This window comes from Bidens hawaiensis, unplaced genomic scaffold (genome assembly GCF_021521415.1).
Source record: "Bidens hawaiensis isolate Kalapana, Puna unplaced genomic scaffold, B.hawaiensis_p1.1 tig00033913_1, whole genome shotgun sequence".
Classification (NCBI taxonomy): Eukaryota; Viridiplantae; Streptophyta; class Magnoliopsida; order Asterales; family Asteraceae; genus Bidens; species Bidens hawaiensis.
In genome coordinates this window covers 212,370-225,861 of record NW_027495852.1, presented here as the reverse complement: position 1 = coordinate 225,861, position 13,492 = coordinate 212,370, and the positions used below count along the sequence as shown (strand labels likewise).

Here is a 13,492-nt window from a genome sequence, read left to right as displayed (position 1 = left end):
AACCCTAGCTCCGGTACCGACCAAACCATGGCGGTTACGGTACCGGCGACCACGACTCTATACGACGGCGTGATGGAAATGACGAAATCAGCTCAAAGCAAGAACGCGGACCCGTTGATGTGGGCCGTTGAGCTCTCGTCGAGCTTGTTATCGGCTGGAGTGTCCATGCCGTCAACTACGGTGGCTGAATTGCTGGTGGAGCATATCTGTTGGGCGAATAATGTGCCGATTGCCTGGAAGTTTTTGGAGAAGGCCTTGTCCATTAGAGTTGTTCCGCCTATGTTCGTTCTCGCGCTGCTGTCGAACAGGTTATTATTATTATTATTATTATTATTATACTGTTAGGGCTGTGTAATAGTTAATGCAGGTTTTGTTTGTGGTTATACTGATTCAATTGATTTTATTGTTATTATTATTATTATTATTATTATTATACTGTTAGGGCTTTGTAATAGTTAATGCTTTTGAGTTGTGATATAAGTAGTTTGAGTGTATTCTATAAGGACAATTAGACAGTTTAGTAGCTTGAATTTTTGAAGTTTGAATGTTGATTGTGATATTAGTACTTTGAGTCTACCGCCAATGCTTGTTCTCGTGCTGTTGTCGAACAGGTTTTCCTCGTGGTTATACTGATTCAATTGATTTTATTGTTATTATTATTATATTGTTAGGGCTGTGTAATAGTTGATGCTTTTGAATTGTGATATTAGTTGTTTGAGTGTATTCTATAAGGATAATTAGACAGTTTAGTAGCTTGAATATTGGAAGTTTGAATGTTGATTGTGATATTAGTACTTTTGAGTGTACCACCAATGCTTGTTACATGTTTTGCTCGTGGTTACTGATTCAATTGACATTGGTATTATTGTGTAATAGTTGATGCTTTTGAATCGTGATATTAGTATTAATACTACAAGGACAATTAGACAGTTTAGTAACTTGAATTTTGGAAGTTTGAATGTTGATTGTGATATTAGTACTTTGAGTGTACCGCCAATGCTTGTTCTCGCGCCAATGATTGTGTTATTAGTACTTTGAATAATGTGCCATTTGCGTGGAAGTTTTTGGAGAAGGCGTTGTCGATTGGAGTTGTGCCGCCTATGCTCGTTCTCGCGTTGTTGTCGAACAGGTTTTGTATTGTTTGTGGTTATACTGATTCAATTGATTTTGTAATTACTGGTTAATTGTTTATAGGTGTGTAATTAGTGCATGTGATATTAGTACTCTGAGTGTATATTACAAGGACAAGTAGATAGTTTAGTAATTTGAATTGTGTAAGTTTGAATGTGAGAATTAGAAGTGAATTCTTATCCATTTATTTATTTATTTGGTATTTAGGTAGGTAATATTTTGTAATGAAACTAGGTTTATGCATAGTTGTCGTGCAAGGCACAAAGGTTGGGCCCTGGGTTTAGGTGTAGCACACTTATAAAGCGAGGGTCCGAGATAAGTAAGGTGCATAGCGTAGCATTCCGGGGGTTTTAGACATGCTTTAGGCTTTCTTTAGGGCTATTTTAGGCCCATTTTGTATGTTTCAGACCAGTTTGTCGGGAATTTTGCCGGATTTTTTCATGATTGGAATAGAATCTCAGCAGAATCTGATCAAAATCTGACCGAAATCTTGCCCATAGGTTGCCTGATCGTTTGGATGGCAGTGGGGCACTTTCTCTGTGCCTCGTCTCGCCTGAGGGTCTAGACGCATGCCCAAAGGGATTTTGAGAACATAGGGTTTATGAAAGTGTTTCTGGATGGGCTATGCTTGATGTTGTAATAATCACCTGTGGTGATGGTGAGCATGTCTAGCAAATCTGATTTTGATTATTTAACAAGGGTGTATAATAGTATAAGTTGTTTTACTATATTCTTTGATAACCAGTTTTACTCTAGTTGTTGATGTAAAGTTGATTATTTAAGCCTAAAAAGAAGACAAAAGTAGGTTATTCAATAAATAATTAGATATTTAAGTTGATTTGTACATCTTACTGCTTAGATGTATGGTTTACTATCAAGCTTGGAGAAGAACATGCAGGTACCTTTAAGAGGTAGGGTTTTATAATTGGTGGTATCTGTAATGTTGTGTTTACAGTTTGCATAATATGTAGTAAAAGGTTCTTGTACAGTGTATTTATTGTTAAGTATTATTGCTTGATTCAATTGTTTTTGGTTATCTAGAGTAATCCCAAGTCGAAGACGCCATCCTGCTGCCTACAGGCTTTTTTTGGAGCTCCTTAAAAGACACATTTTTCCTTTGGCTTCTGAAATTAACGGTCCAAATTATCACAAGTAAGATTCTTATCTCCATTTGGTTTGGGAGCTTGAAAATATACTTGAACATAGTAAGAATGACATTCTTTTATGCAATTGCAGGATCATGGAATCTATAGATGACACTCTTCACCTCAACAAGATATTTGGTTTTGAATCCAGTGAACCTGGGCTTGTTTTGGTTGAATTTATATTTTCTGTGGTGTGGGAGCTACTTTACGCCTCACTCGATGATGAAAACTTGCTGGAACTAGTGCCTGAAAAGACATCCCCATGGCCAATCAAATCAGTGGACATGGATATCGATGATCATAATAATTATGGAGAGCATAAAATTGATTATCATCAGGGGCTGTACAAGATGAATACCATAACAGCCATTGAGATAATTGGAGAAATTTTCCGTGATAAAGTAACTTCCAGAATTCTGCAATTGGCACGTCGGAATATGTAAGGAAGAAGTGCCAAAATATGTTACTGTGTTATATTAGTTTGGCTCTTTTCTTGATTATATGGTTAACTTGAATAACCTCTAATCTATACTTTTAGGCCTGCACATTGGGGATCTTTTATGCATCATTTGAGGCTGCTTGTAGGGAACTCGACAGCTTTAAGAAATTCAAAAGATATTACTCCTGAGGCCCTTTTGCAGTTAACATCAGATAATCGTGTACTAATGTCTAAGGAATGTAAAGCATCATCCTTGCAACAGTTTCATGCAGTAATGGCTTCTGGGTCACTTATATCATCTGCAGGGCCAGGGCAAAGTTATGGTGCTAGCCGTTTGCTTCCACTTGATTTATTTCTTGAAGACACTATGGATGGATACGTAGTGGCTACTACCAGTGCAGCTGAAACTCTTACCGGTACAAAATTTTATTTTAAGTTTCACATATATAAATTTTTTTCACTTGAAATGTCATTTAAGCAAATGGATTTGTATTTCAGATCTCCTGAAAGCTCACCAGGCAATTACTCAGGCCTCTTGGCAGGACACTTTTCTTGGCTTATGGATTGCAGCTTTGCGGCTTGTACAAAGGGTAAAAATGCATAAAAGTCCATAATTTATCTATAAATAGGATATATGTATCTAATATAAGTGTGTATGTATATATGTGGCCGTGTGTGTTGTCAGGATCAAATGAGAAACAAAATATTCGTGAGGAGCAAACTGATTTACTATTTTTAACATTGATTCAACAATTTTATGAATCTGCTCCAATATATACGTTTGCAAATTAAAGTTAATAATTAGTGAATCGTTTTTTGTTTCACGTTCTCCATAAATAAATTTTTTTCTCACTGGATTCTAAGCCTATATACGCGTGTTTGTATCTATATGTAGACACATTTATGTACTATGTACACACATATATAACACACAACATGTTTTTTCTTTTCTTTTTACTTGGTTCTTTAGGAAGGGGAAGCTGCTGAGGGTCCAGTACCTCGCCTTGATACATGTTTATGCCTGCTATTATGCACAACAACTCTTGCAGTTGGTAATATTATTGATGAAGAGAACGCTTTGCTTGAGGAAAAGGATCATAAACATATGCATCATGGGAATGAAACACAGGTTCTTGGAAACTGTCGCAAAAGCCTAGTTGCTAGTTTACAACAATTGGGTGATTTTGAAGGTTTATTGACTCCACCACCATTAGTTATTTCTATAGCAAACCAAGCAGCTGCAAAAGCTATTTTGGTTGCCTCCGGTATATCTGTTGGAAGTGGTTTTCTTGATGGTGTTACTTTAAATGATATGCCAAACACTTGTGGTGAGTAATCTTTCATGCCTAAATTTATAACTCATAAAACCTTGTAAGTCATTTCAATTAAACATTACACTTATCGAGGTCTTCTATCTTTATCTTGCATCAAGATTAAAGGTGGCCGATTTACTTATAAATGGGTTAATTAGGGTTATGTTTTTACTAATTAGTCAAAGGATTAAAAAGATTGTTTCAAATAATTAGTTATATTATTGTTATGTAGTTATGGATTGTCGTTTAAGGATTGATATCAGTAACATTAGTAAGTCCAATACTTCTTTTATTTGCAGCCGGAAACATGAGACATCTTATCGTAGAAGCTTGTATCGCAAGGAATCTGTTAGACACATCAACATATTTATGGCCCGGGTATGTCAAGGGCCATAGTAACCAAATACCTCGTACCATTTCCGGGCAAACGCCAGGCTGGTCAACATTGATGAAGGGGTCTCCTTTGACTTCTCAAATGATGCATGTTTTGGTTTCTACACCAGCTTCAAGGTATGCTCACCCTTTGTTTTGAAAGTATTGATTGTATGTTTTAACCCTATGTAATTTTAACTTATGAACGAGATCAATAGTTATGTTACTTTGTATTATACTATTTTGTTGCATTTTCAGCAGACAGTATGCATGACTATTGACTACCATGTTAATAACTGAACATATAGGCTTGTGTAATATTATTAATTTTTAAGTTGTGGTTAGCTACTGAATTTTAGCTTTTGGATTGAATGGAAGCTTAGCAGAAGTTGAGAAAATATACGGAATTGCAATCAATGGCTCAGAAGAAGAGAAGATTTTTGCTGCAACTGTCCTATGTGGAGCATCACTAACTCGCGGATGGAATATACAGGTGATTATTTCTCGCTCATGGATTTTTGTTCACACTTTTGCACAAGTACATTTTAGTAGTTTACACAATCTGCTCGACTTGCCTAGTTTGCTACCTTTATTTCTTGAGCCCTTACTTTTTGAAATTTAAACCCTTTTGTTGAAAATGTTTACAGGAACATACTGGATTTTTCATTATTAAGCTGTTATCACCTCCAACGCCGGTGGATTATTCAGGGAATGAGAGCCATTTGATTGTTTATGCTCCTCTATTAAACGTTCTTCTTATGGGAATATCATCTATCGACTGTGTTCAGATCTTTTCTTTACATGGTTTGGTAAGTAAACTTTTGTTTAAGCTCTCTTTTATATTCCCGTGCTCATTATTATAATATTCTTGCACTTATTTGTCTTGTGTTTGGGTCAGATTTCTCAACAATATATTGAAAGTAAGCTATCTAATGCATACGTTATTTTTACAGGCTCCACATCTTGCTGGTGTATTAATGCCCATATGTGAGGTGTTTGGCTCATGTTCACCCACCACCGTTTCTTGGACTCTCCCAAACGGGGATCGTATGTCTCCTCTTTCTGTATTCTCAAACGCGTTTATTCTCCTTTTAAAACTTTGGAGATTTCACCAGCCACCTCTTGAAAATATGATGGGTGATGTCACCCCCGTAGGATCTCAACTAAACCCCGAATTCCTCTTGCTAGCACGTAACAATCCACTTAACAACCAAAAAACCCGAAGAGGACATTTCAGTAATTTGTCATCCTCAGAACCAATATTCCTGGATTCCTTCCCAAAGTTAACATTTTGGCACCGACAGCACCAAGTGTGCATGGCTTCAACTTTATCTGATCTTAAACCTGGTACTTCCGTCTACCAGATTTTTGATGCGCTTTTGAGTATGATGTTTAGAAATTTTAATAAAGTCGGTCAGTCGTTGAGTCATTCTGCTTCTGGAAGTAGCGGTTCGTGTGGGCCCATACCCGAGGATTGTGCTAATCGACTTAATCTTCCCGCTTGGGAGATTCTAGAAGCTGTTCCTTTTGTGCTTGATGCTGCGTTGACCGCTTGTGCACATGGAAAACTGTCTCCCCCTGAACTTATTACAGGTTTGTATTTTCATATTCTACAACATAATAGTGAAAATATCTGATTATTTGTTGTGAATAATAACAGGACTCCGAGAACTTGCTATTTTTCTTCCTGCTTCAATGGCAACTATTGTAAGTTATCTTTCAGCAGAAACAACACGTGGTCTCTGGAAACCAGCATCTATGAACGGGACCGATTGGCCAAGTCCCGCAGCCAATTTAGCCATGGTCGAGAATAACATAAATAAAATATTATCTGCCACTGGAGTCGATGTTCCAAGTCTTTCTGCAGGTACAGCTTTTTATAAAATTACCCTTTTTTGGCTTTTCAGAGTTTATAGGATTTTATATTATTTTTTGCAGGGGGGACCACCCCAACTCTTCCTTTGCCCCTAGCTGCCCTTGTAAGCCTCACAATCACCTACAAAGTTGACCGAGTCTCCGAATCTGTTCTAAACTTAGCCGCCCCGGCCCTAAACACTCTTGGTGCGAGCTGCCCGTGGCCCTGCATGGCCATCATCTCTTCACTGTGGGCCCAAAAAGCCAAACGTTGGACTGATTACCTTGTTTTCTCCGCATCACGAACCGTCTTCCACCACAACAATAACGCGGTGGTCCAGCTTCTTAGGATGTGTTTTAAATCAGTCATCACTCAACCGCCCTCTTTTTCGGGCGGTTGTGTCGGTGGTCTTCTTGGTCATGGGTTCGGGTCCAACAGCTCAGGCGGGATGTCTCCTGTGGCCCCTGGTATTCTCTACTTACGGGTCCACCGTAGTGTTGGAGATGTCATGTTCATGACTGAAGAAATCGTGTCACTGTTAATGCATACGGTTAAAGATATCGTGTCAACCGATGTACCGGTTGAAAAACTTAAAAAGTCAAATGGGCTCGTGATGAGATACGGTGAGGTTTCTTTATCCGCAGCCATGGGTCGTATCAAACTAGCAGCTTCACTAGGGGCGTCGTTAGTTTGGATAACGGGCCGGTTAAATTTAATACAATCTTTAATCAAAGAAACACTACCCTCGTGGTTCATATCTGGTCATAAATCGGATCAAAGTAAAGGTGATTCGGGCGGGATGATCGGGATGCTAATGGGTTACGCGTTGGCATACTTCGCGGTCCTTTCCGGGGCGTTTGGTTGGGGCGTGGAGCCTGTTTCTTTGTGTTGTAAAAAACGGCCCGTTATTCTTGGGGCCCACTTGGAGTTCATGGCGAGTGCACTTGACGGGAAGATTTCACTCGGGTGCAATAGAGCCACATGGAGGGCTTATGTGTCGGGTTTTGTGAGCCTGATGGTGACGTGTGCGCCAAAGTGGGCCACAGAGGTTGACGTGACGGTTTTGAAGAGGTTAAGCAAGGGTTTAAGGAAGTGGGATGAGGAAGAATTGGCTTTGACCCTTCTTGAGATCTCGGGAGTGAGTGCGATGGGTTCGGCTGCTGAAATGATTATTGAATCTTCGGGTTATAGTGTTCTTATATAAGTTAATCGGTGATTCGTGAGGTAGGTTTAATATGTGTACATATAAGCGGGCTTCGGCTTTCTATTCCCAGATATTTGCAGCCAATATGACAACACACCGAACAGATCGTTAGTTAAATTTATTACAAACAGTAATATCGACATGTTTTTCACTAGTTTCTAAACCGAACTAGAAACTAAACTCGTATGTTGCGTGTATACTACTCGAGCCAGGATGTTGCTCGACAAGTCGCTTGTGTTAGCAGTTCTGTAGGTTTTGTATGTTATTATTATTATTATTATTATGAAAATCAAATTACAAGATAACAATATCATAGTCATTGTAGTGTAAAATAATACTTGCAAGAAAATAAGTTGGTTTATGAGTCAATGAGCGAGCTACTCGAGTTAACTCAATTCGAGCTTTTATACGAAAAAGCTACCTTCGGGTTGAACTCAACTCAGACATTGATACAAATTGCTGAGCGTAGATGTGCACAAACTGGATATTTTTAGGAACCGGAACTAGGGGCGAGGTCAACAAAAGTCAAAACTGGGTCGGGTAGGAACATGTTCTGGATATAGTCAGCTATTTGACAGAGTCTTGACCGGGTTTTTTGGGGTTTATTCCGGATTTCGAGTAGGGTCGGGTGGACTTTGCCCGGGTATTTCTGGTTTTGTTTCCAGTGGGTTTGGGTCGGTTCCAGTTCTGGGTAGTTGGGTACGGCTCCAGGAAGAAATCTGTACCAAGTCATACCCGCGGGTCAGGTATTATGGAACCGGTTTCGGGTCAGGTCTGAAATCAGGTATTTTGTGCGCCTTCAGAGCGTGAGTCAAATTGGCTTCAGTTCTGAACGAGTTAGCTTACGTAGGCCGATAAATGAATCATGAGCTATTTTAGCTTTGCCACACACCCATCTCGATAACTGAAGGTGGCAAAAATGCCATGAGTAACTTTTAAGGACACTGTATGGGTAAACACATGTTCTTCTTTAGCAGAGCTGTACTGTTTGAAACTTGCTTCTATAAGGTTTTTATACTTTTTTAAAGACAATTTACGCAGCAGAAATTGCAATTTTCCAATATCATCGTAGAAATATATGTCGCGAGCCAATCGATTATCACTATTTTGGTACCCAAGGCTAAGATTTTGGTTGTGAAAAGTTAGGTGTATCTAACTATTCTATTTTCTATGGTCGACACTAAAAACCACCATTAAAAGCATCCTAGTTTTGGGATTTTTAAATACCTGTCATTCATAATACATTAATATAATCATAATTTTAAAATGCCAAAATGAAGTTATCATCATTATGATGGTTTATGACTCTTTTTTTTAGTGAGATATTGAAATAATGTTCATAATATATTAATAAAAAATATATTCTTTTAAAAACTACAATCAAATATATATAATTCTCCTATTGTCAATAATTAACAGTTTCTACTTTCTATTACATTTTTCCTTTGGAAATATTCCATTTGCATTTAGTCTTATAAGTTGAAACCAAAGCTTAGTTATAAATAAAACCATTTAAAATACCAGTCTCTTTAAAATCAGATCCGCAAACACAAAGCTTTATACAATGGTGGATCTTGAAGACATAATATGGTGAACTACATGATCTTAAACAATAATTTAGATGCACTAGACTTAATATATATAAACTTTTTTTTTGGTTGATATTTTCAAAAATATTACACCATTAAGCGAAAAAGTTGAGTGGGCAAAGAATCACCCATGATACTTGTACCACCCTAAACAAATTGTACATAAGCTATAACTATACCAAACATGTTTTGAACTTTTCATTTAAAAAAAAAATCCTATAAAATCCTATAAGACCTATGGGGGCGTTTTGCGTCATGTAGTGTCACGTCATCGTGTGAGCTTTTTTACAATACAGTGGTGTAGCCGTGCAGTGAATGAAGTCCCTTCAAATCATTACCTTATTATTAATTTATATAAAAAAAACAAAAAACAAAAAAAAACTGTTACCTCTTCCCCCCTTCCGACGCTTAGTAGGAAGCGCTCTCCTTCCAACACGCCCAAAAAAAACGTTTTGGGACTTTTTGAACAGACAAAACGCCCAACTACACCCAGTCTAATAATCTATACTACATTATTACCAACATCATCTATATCAAGTAAATAATAAAAACAACACAACCACCTAGAAACAATGAAACATGTCAAACCAAATCAAGGTACAACAAATATCTCAAACATCCAAACACAAAACACCACCAACCTAACTTTCTTTCTCACAAACATCCAACAATCAAAATATCCCAATCAAAACAACAATAAAAAGATATTCTCTTTTCCATCCCAAGTCACTCCCAATACGTGTCCACCACCTCACACCACCACGTGTCCCACATCACCAAATATCTATCTCAAACCACCCTTACCCCCTACAAATCCTTTTCGAGCAACCAACTTTTATAACACATCTTATGGGACACGTGGCTCATCACTTATTTAAACTCCACGTGTATATGTATATCCAATTGTATCACTCCACGTTATTATGTATCTGTAACGGAATCGGTTGTCTAATTATCACCTGACACGTACATAACCCCCACTATAAGACTCATGCACCTATATATATAGGATTGTTACCCTTAACTGAATCCGGTTCAATTTAGTCATTCAAAACCCTAATTAACAATCCGTTCAATTTGATGGTAAATTTCGCCGGAGAGTTGCCGGAGATCCAACACATTAATAGAATCAGTTCAATTTGATTCTCAGTTTCGCCATTGACCGGTGAAAACAACAGATTCAGCTCAAATTGATACTCAATTTCGCCGTTGACCGGAGATTCAATAGAATCAGTTCAAGTTGATTCTCAATTTCGCCGGAAAAATAATAGTCAGTTCAAATTGATAATCAATTTCGCCGTTGACCGGAGAAATCAACAGATTCGGCTTTAGTTGATACTCAATTTCGCCGGAGATCTGTGAAATCAATAGATTCAGCTCAAATTAATCCTCATTTTCTCCGGAAAATAACAGAATCAGTTCAAATTCATCTTCAATTTCGCCGGAAAATAACAGAATCAGTTCAAATTCATCTTCAATTTCGCCGGAAACAACTGAATACGTTCAATTTGATCGTCAATTTCGCCGGAAACAACAGATTCAGCTCAATTTCGCCGGAAAATAACAAAATCAAATTTCGCCGGAAACAACTGAATCAGTTCAATTTGATCGTCAATTTCGCCGGAGATTGTAAAAAAACAACTGATTCAGCTCAAATTGAACCTCAATTTCGCCGGAGATCGAAGAAAACAACAAAATCAGTTCAAATTGACACTCAATTTCACCGGATAATCGAAACGACAACAGAACCGGTACCAATGAGTGCGAATCAGAACCAGCGAGTGCGATTAAACTCATCAACCGGCGGTGGCTCCGGTTCAGCAACCGGTTCACACGAACCGGACTTCTTCAACGAACGAGTGTTACTATTAGTAATGGAGTCAATGAACTGGGACGTGAAAGTCCTCTGCCGTACGGCCTCAGTCTGCCGTCGCCTTCGCGCCATGGCAAAACGCTTATTATGGCGCGAACTTTGCTTATTCCGCGCGCCGCGGATAACCGAGTCGTTATCCAACGGCGTGAATAGCAGCCGCATTTCCGGCGGCTGGCCGGCTCTAGCCAAATTATTATTTTACTGTGGCGGGTGTGACTCGAGCCGGAATTTTGTCATGAGCCGGTCTAAACCGGGTCACTTTGTGACCGAGTCCCGGTTTTCGAAAACATCCGGTCGAAGTTTTTTAATGAAACGGTGTCGTAGTGACTTATTGTTTGTTAGTGACCCGTGTGAGCATCGGTTAGGTGATTTAGAGGATGACTTGGGTGTGTTTCGAGGGGTATTTCGGGGATTTCGGGAGTCGATGACACGTGCGTGTTTGATAGCGAGACAAGTGGCGTTGGAAGAGAGTGAGAGGTGTCCGTATTGTGGGGCACGTGTGTGGAGCATGACGTCGGCCGGGTTGGTCCTGAGGAACGCGGCGAAGAGGCTTGGGTCTCAAGACGGCGCGTTGGAGTATTTTGTTTGTGTCAATGGGCACTTACATGGCACGTGTTGGCTTGCGCCATTGTCGTCGGATGAAGGGAATGGGAGGGATGAGGTGGGAGGGAATAATGGTGGTGGTGATGGTGGTGATGATGGGACGGGGAATAGCTCGGATGAGTTTTTTGATGATCCGACGGCTAGAAATGGTTTTCGAAATGATGGATCGAATGGTCATAACACTTGATCCGCGAGCAGGGATAGGGATGGGCATTTGGTACTGAAATACCGTTACCAGTATCCATACAGTATTGGTAGTTGGTAGCAACTTTTTTTTAAATTCGGTATTGGTATTTTAGATATTGCTACCGTCTGGAAAATAGATACCAAATATCCTACGTAAAAAAATACTGGTAGCGTCTGAAAAAATGGATACTAAATATTGTACGGTTCTATCGGTCAATGCTGGTACCCATTACAAAATTTTCAATCCCTATATGGTATCGGTATTTTCGGTACCAGTACGGTACTATATGTGTATGGCACCGAAAACACCGATGACATAGAGATGAAATTTTTGTAATTGGTACTGGTGTTGGCCGATAGATACAGTATGATATTCGATACTTACTTTTTCAGAAATTAGCTATCAGTATTTTCTTTGCTGGTCGTGCTGGTTCGGTACCAATTTCATCCCTTTCGGCGGAGTGCATGTTACGTTATTTTGTTGTACCGTACAGGATAAATTTAGTCAGATTCTGTTGTAGTTGATTTCATTTGAGTGTGTGTTGTGTTACTATGAGGTATTGACTATTGAGGTTGAGACCTAGGATTGTAGTACATCAAACACTTGTATTCTATTTTGTGTACCATTTGACTCTTATTATGTGTTGTTGACTCCTGTTTTTAATTTCTTTTTTGCATATATGTTTGTAGCTTCCAATTTTACATATGGTAAAAATAATAAGCTAATTGGATTTTAATAATTAAAATTTTTGTCGTATGTATTAGTAAGGATTAATTCTAATTCAAAACGTGTTTATAAACAGTCTTTAACTAGAAGTGCAAAAAAACCCAAACACATAACCGGACCCGAAAAAAACCCGGAACCGGGTTTTTTTATCCGGGCTTTTAATACTCGAACTTGTATCCGAAGCTGCGGGAACAGGCGGAGTCCTTCACCATTGGGAGGCATTTCCTGCGGGAACAGCTTGCGTACTGCGCGTAAGGACGTCACGTCTCTGAGCATGGTTGGTCCTGCGGATCCAGTTGGTTTCTGCGCAGACGTCCCTTTTCAAGGTGAGTCTTGCGGGTCCAACTGGGCTCTGCTGGGACCTACCTCTTCAAGTCCCCCCAGTCCAATGTTCTTCTCATGAGTGTTTAATAAAGTGAGGTGAACTTTTGGACTTAAGCAAAGGGCTTTGGAAAAGGTTTTTTAAGGTTTTCCATGGGGATTCTTCCCGCGGAAGTCCTTGTCACTTGCAGAAATTCCCGAGTTTCCCGCTTGATCTTTGGGTATGATGCGGGTAGGTCTGTAGCCTCCTCGCAAGTCAGGAGCGTTGAGTCCCACTTGTGTGGATTCTCCATGAGGTTTTGGTAGTTTTGAACATAGTGATCAATTATGTTAAAACCACCAATTCCATCCTGGAGCTTCAAACAATGTAGTTCTCGACGTTCCCGCTATGCGGGGATGTTATTTCCGTTTCCGCAAGCATTGCCCAGAAGATCCTTCTTGGTTTCAATTCCCTGCGGAGCGCTAGGTATGTGAAGGGTTTTGCCTTAACACTGTACCCGCGCTCGTCTTACGGTTACTTTACTTCCAAGGTATTCCTGGCGTCAATTCCCTGCGGGTGCTAGGTATGTGAAGGGTTTTGCCTTAACACTGTACCCGCACCCGTCTTATGGTTACTTGGTTGCCGAGGTATTCTTGGCTTCAATTCCCTGCGGGTGCTGGGTATGTGAAGGGTTTTGCCTTAACACTGTACCCGCAACCGTCTTACGGTTACTTGGTTGCCAAGGTATTCTTGG

At 39.4% G+C, this 13,492-nt stretch overlaps 1 protein-coding gene and 1 pseudogene across 1 annotated transcript; both read left to right on the top strand.

Moving 5' to 3' along the window:
- On the top strand, window positions 1–7,689 carry LOC143585617 (mediator of RNA polymerase II transcription subunit 33A-like). Its single transcript, XM_077067376.1, has 12 exons — window positions 1–308; window positions 2,173–2,283; window positions 2,368–2,715; window positions 2,815–3,131; window positions 3,214–3,305; window positions 3,686–4,043; window positions 4,328–4,538; window positions 4,779–4,893; window positions 5,048–5,209; window positions 5,354–5,993; window positions 6,061–6,267; window positions 6,339–7,689. Exons 1-12 carry the CDS (start codon window positions 28–30, stop codon window positions 7,457–7,459), a joined length of 3,963 nt encoding a protein of 1,320 aa, XP_076923491.1. The 5' UTR covers window positions 1–27; the 3' UTR covers window positions 7,460–7,689.
- Window positions 7,690–10,645: 2,956 nt separating this feature from the next.
- Window positions 10,646–11,711, top strand: LOC143585628 (EID1-like F-box protein 3 pseudogene; annotated as a pseudogene).
- Window positions 11,712–13,492: the final 1,781 nt, after the last annotated feature.